The sequence below is a fragment of the Theropithecus gelada genome, chromosome 7b (assembly GCF_003255815.1).
Source record: "Theropithecus gelada isolate Dixy chromosome 7b, Tgel_1.0, whole genome shotgun sequence".
NCBI classification, from domain to species: domain Eukaryota; kingdom Metazoa; phylum Chordata; class Mammalia; order Primates; family Cercopithecidae; genus Theropithecus; species Theropithecus gelada.
Window position 1 is genome coordinate 107,970,872 of NC_037675.1, and position 6,000 is coordinate 107,976,871.

Sequence of the window (6,000 nt, forward strand, 5' to 3'; positions counted from 1 at the left end):
GGATGTCAAATATAACTGAACTTCTTCATATAAAAGTCAACACAAACTCCTCATGGTTTCAGTGCTCACTGAATGGAATTGGAAATAAAACCCACAATTATCCATAACACAAATTCCTTGGAAGTTATTTTGGAATCATGAGTTCATAACCTGTAGACCAAGAGTCCAAGACTGTTTCTATTGAAGAGCCTGGGGGATCAAGACACCAGGCAGTTGATGCAGACACTGTCTAAAGAGTGCCCGGTGGGTCTCAGAGGGACCTGCTGGATACTCACGTGGGACATCAGCAATCACTTTCTCAGAGTCACCAGTGAGCTGTGCTTGTTCCTGAAGGGTCCAGGATAGGGCCAAGGCAACTGCTCTGTGTCATGGAGAGTGATTGTTCCAGAAATCATACAGCTGGTCTCTATGCTTGTAAAATCTATATTTGCAGTGAGGAACCTGTCCTGACAGGGCTAATTATTCAGTGAAAGGACCTCTGTCCACAAATGTTCATACGTGGAGCAGGGCATTCATTTCCTCAAGCAGGATTAGGGCTTGAACCATCAGCATCTCACTCTTGTAAGGTTGATATGTCATTTATCTTCCCTTTCTTATCGTCAGCCAGGCTTTGAGCTATGAAATGCTCTGTCTCATCAATATGCAAATAACCTGAGATCCCCTGAGGTAAATATGGATGTCTGTGCCCTGAGAGCATCACCCAACAACCACGTCCCTCCTCTAGAGAATCCCCTGAGAGCTCAGCTCCTCACCATGGACTGGACCTGGAGGATCCTCTTCTTGGTGGCAGCAGCCACAGGTAAGGGGGGCTCCCAGGTCCCAGTGTTGAGAAGGGGATTGAGTTCAGTCAAGGGGACTTTATCCACTCCTGTGTCCCCTCCACAGGTGCCCACTCTGAGATGCAGCTGGTGCAGTCTGAGGCTGAGGTGAAGAAGCCTGGGGCCTCAGTGAAGGTTTCCTGCAAGGCTTCCGGATACATCTTCACCTACCGCTACTTGCACTGGGTGCGACAGACCCCTGGACAAGGGCTTGAGTGGATGAGATGGATCACACCTTACAATGGTAACACCAACTATGCACAGAAGTTCCAGGACAGAGTCACCATTACCAGGGACAGGTCTATGAGCACAGCCTACATGGAGCTGAGCAGCCTGAGATCTGAGGACACGGCTGTGTATTACTGTGCAAGATACACGGTGTGAAAACCCACATCCTGAGACCATCAGAAACCCCAAGGAGGAGGCAGCTGCACTGAATGAGGAGATTACAGGGCTTACAATGTTTAAAGTTGTTTATAAAATAGGCTAAGCAATTGAGGAATATGAGTAATAGAAACATGTATGCACTCTATATAGGAAATATTTCTAATAACTGTCACCCTATATGCACAATTCACACTGAGGTAAAAGCAGAAATCAGTCAAGCTGACGCAAAGTTTCCCACGTAGGCTTTGTGCAGACATAAGTTCCAAAATCAGATAGATAAATAATTTGGAGCAAGATTGCTTGATAACATGGCTAACACTAAATATGAGTCTTAAAAACTGGTCAAAATGTACGCCTGTTTTTTTTGTTTTTTTTTTTGTTTGAGACGGACTCTCGCTCTGTTGCCCAGGCTGGAGTGCAGTGGCGCGATCTCAGCTCACTGCAAGCTCCGCCTCCCGGGTTCACGCCATTCTCCTGCCTCAGCCTCCCGAGTAGCTGGGACTACAGGCGCCTGCAACCACGCTCGGCTGACTTTTTTTTTTGTATTTTTAGTAGAGATGAGATTTCACCGTGTTAGCCAGGATGGTCTCGATCTCCTGACCTCGTGATCCGCCCGCCTCAGCCTCCCTAAGTGCTGGGATTACAGGCGTGAGCCACTGCACCCGGCTCTGCCACCTCTCTTACATAAAATGTATTAAAAAGTAGTTTTGAGACCTCAGCAAAATTGAACAGAAGGTGCACAGAGTCCTTATGTGCCCCTGCTTCACCATGCATGGACTTCCCCACGGTCTCCATCCTGCCTGAGTCATCAATAAGTTCCAATGGATGAACTTACATGGACACATTGCTTCTTTCCTCTTCCAGCGGTCCCTTGGCATACCAAGCCTAAATAATCTTGAAGCACCACAGGTTCCTCAAGTGGGCTCCTGGGAATGATGCCAGTTAGAGGAAAAGTAGGTGGGGCTATTTCTATTAGGACTGTTTTTTAGAGGATTCATACAATGTAAATTTTCTTATAGATTCTGTGGCTCCTGATTTACTATGTCCCTTCCCAGAGGGTGAGGTCCCTAAGTGTTTAGAGCTAGATCCATGTCTATAGAAAGAAAGCAAGTTCTAGTGAATCCCATAAGGAATATCCTTAGTGAGAAGTGGAGACCTTGGTCATGAGGCACATCATGTATGATTTTCTATAGTTCCATTAGATTCACTGTATCCTTTTGTGGGTGTTTCTGGATGAGGCCCTTTGTACAGAAAATGAAAACTCATGCGTGAGATCCAGGCAGAAGCAATAGCTTCCCTTTACAACGTGGGAGGGAAATAGAAGAAACTCTCTCAAGGGTGGGCACTGGTACCCCTTGTGCCTCCACATTAGCCAGAGGCATGAGCCCGATTGGTCTTGGAGGGTGAGAGCCCCACTGGGGTCACTGGCTCTAGAAATGCCTGTCCCACTACAGGTGAGAGCGTCCATCTGCTTGCTCATTGGTGTCAACCCCATAGCAGGTGCACTTGGGAAGATCACAAGATGCACAAAAACCTTCTATAAATTATCAATTACTACACACTCAAAACCAAACTGTATGCCAGAGAGGGACAGATGTCTGCAGGGATAAACAGAATTTAAGTATTTTTTTAAATGTGGAAGACACTATCAAATGCCATATGTTTCAGGAAGTTTAACTCAGAAATGTCGATGACATAACTCAGAAATTTGAGGTGACATGACAGCCTCAGGGGCTGCACATGAGGAGGGCTCACTTCCACATGCAGGATTTTCTTCCAGAAACTCTACCAGGAGCTCACAGAAGATTAGGGAGATTCTGAAAACATCACTCTGTGCTGCTGCCTCGGGAGGTAAAACAAGATCTGGAAAAAACTATATAAATTATTACATTTGTTAATACAAACTATTTCTGAAGCCTTGTGGAGGTCTTGACATAAGCCATCATTAGCTGTGAACAAACATTTACACCCTCCTTTCATGGGGACTTCAGTTAGGTTGCATCTGTTCTTTTATGGACAATATCCCCCAAATCCTCTCTATTTCCTGCACATCTGCTGCTCTCAGTGAGATGAGTTCTTATCAAAGAAATGTGGTTGCTCTAATGAGCTCTTCACGTTTCTCATTGTATTAGTCAGGATTCTCTTGAGAGACACAACTAACAGGATAGATGTATACATTTGATGTGGAGTTTATTAAGGAGGATTGACTCACAAGATCACAAGGTGAAGTCTCATAATAGGCCACCTGCAAGCTGAGGAGCAAGGAAGTCAGCCTGAGTCCCAAAACCTCGAAAGTCAGGAAGATGACAGTGCAGCCTTCAGTCTGTGGCCAAAGGCTGGAGAGCCCCTGGCAAACCACTGACTTCAGTCCAAGAGTGAAAAAGCTGAAGAACTTGGAGTATGATATTTGAGGGCAGGAAGCATCCAGCATGGGAGAAAGATGAAGGCCAGAAGACTCAGAAAGTCCAATCTTTCCAATTTCTTCTACCTGTTTTATTCTAGCCATGCTGGCACTGATTAATGGTGCCCACCGAGGTTGAGGCTGGGTCTGCCTCCCCCGGTCCACTGACTCAAATGTTAATCTTCTTTGGCAACACCCTCACAGACACACCCAGGAACAATTCTTTGCATCCTTCAGTGCAATCAAGCTGACACTCAGTATTAACCATCACATTCATCTTCTGTGTTGTCATGTTCCTCTCTTCATCTGAGGTTAAGGAACTCACCAGCATGTAGCACATCATAGCTTAATGTCTCTCATGGACGAAATAGTGGCAAGGCACCCACTAGAGTTGAGCATCCCACGTCGCTGACAGCAACCATCACAGGACCACATCCCTCCACCATCCTGTGTCAGAGCATCACCTGAGTGATTGTACTGGCACCTTCCCTGGATGGTCATCTTAAAAACTGCTTGTCTCATTTCCCACGAAGGTATAGCCGTGGATTTTCTCCTCCTAGCAAAATGGAAAGGGGTGAGTATGCTGAATGTCTCCTGGTCTTGCAAGTTTGTGACTTTATTCCTTTCTAATTTCTGATCTATGCTGACCACTCTACCATTTATTTTCACTGAAATGACCCGCATTCTGGACGTTAAATATAATTGACCTTCCTCATATATAATTCAGCACATGTACCTCAGAGTTTCTGTCCTCATGCTCTGCTCTTAACTTACACAAGTTGTTTATTTGTTTTATTTTCTGGCATCTCTACTTGGCATCTTCTTCATACACATTTTATGTTATTTCTACAAATGATTAATTGTTAAAATTTGTAGGTACTTGGCTGGGCACGGTGGCTCAAGCCTGTAATCCCAGCACTTTGGGAGGCCGGGACGGGCGGATGATGAGGTCAGGAGATCGAGACCACCCTGGCTAACCGGGTGAAACCCCGTCTCTACTAAAAAGTACAAAAAAACTAGCCAGGCGTGGTGGTGAGCGCCTGCAGCCCCAGCTAGTCGGGAGGCTGAGGCAGGAGAGTGGCGTAAACCCGGGAGGCAGAGCTTGCAGTGAGCTGAGATCTGGCCACTGTACTCCAGCCCGGGCGACAGAGCGAGACTCTGTCTCAAAAAAAAAAAAAAAAAAAAAAAAAGTAGGTACTTAATTTAATATTTAATTAAATATTCAGGAAATGACAGGATAAAATGAATGTAAAATAAAATAATAGTAAATAAATTAATATTTAAAATAAAAGAGCCAGCAGCTGAAAGCAAGGAAAATCTATTCTGCTGAGTAAGATGGTATGGAGGACTCTTAGCAAAGTATCTTCTGCAGGTTAATCATTACTTCTGCTCAAGTTACACCAAGGGGCGCTGACAACCAGCAGGGGGTGCTCAGTACTCCAGGGGGCGCTCAGGACACCCGGGGACTCTCAGAACCATCACGGGGCGCTCAGGACACCAAGGGCCGATCTTAACCACCAGGGGTGCTCAGGACAGCAGCTCGCTCAGGACACAGGAGGCTCACAGAACCGCCAGGGGGCGCTCAGGACTACAAGAGAGAGCTCAGGACACCAGGGTTAGCTCAGGATAGCAGGGAATGCTCAGAACCACCAGGGGGCGCTCAGGGCACCAGGAGGCTCTCAGAACCACTAGGGGGCGCTCAGTACTATAAGGCAGTGCTCAGGACACCAGGGTTAGCTCAAGATAGCAGGGTACGCTCAGAACCACCAGGGGGCGCTCAGGGCACCAGGAGGCTCTCAGAACCGCCAGGGGGCGCTCAGGGCACCAGGAGGCTCTCAGAACCACCAGGGGGCGCTCAGGGCACCAGGAGGCTCTCAGAACCACCAGGGGGCGCTCAGGGCACCAGGAGGCTCTCAGAACCACCAGGGGGCGCTCAGGACACAAGGAGGCTCTCAGAACCACCAGGGGGCGCTCAGGACTTAAGGGTTTTCTTGGGTGGCGGCTCCCTATCAAGTGCTTGGGGATGGTGTGTTTCTTTTTTTAGGCTTTGTGATTTCTCACCTGGTGAAACAAAAGTCTTCCCAGGATCTCTTGCCATTTATTTCTTGGAATGCATGTTTCTCTCCTCTACAAAATCTTAACTTAGAACTATAATTCAATTCTTTATATTTTTATAATAATACTAGCAATGATATCTAAGTAAATTTTAAAATGAAGAAATTGTGTATGTTTACTTTAAACTATTTCCACAAACAGATTTCTGTTTTCTGCACTGTGTCAGTCACATTATTTTAAATACTTTTCTAATATTAACTCAGCATATGAATGTGTTGAGTTTATTTTCCTTTCATCTGCTGTTTATGGAGATGAAACATCACTTTAAGGGCTTCTGTC

General features: G+C 46.1%; 2 gene segments (V, D, J or C); one reads left to right on the plus strand and one right to left on the minus strand.

The window, feature by feature from the left end:
* The window catches only part of LOC112628818, a 1,133,279-nt gene that overhangs the window by 703,236 nt on the left and 424,043 nt on the right, over window positions 1-6,000 (minus strand).
* On the plus strand, window positions 698-1,247 carry LOC112628839. The segment is given in 2 exon segments: window positions 698-799; window positions 886-1,247. Coding segments are annotated over 2 exon segments (363 nt in total).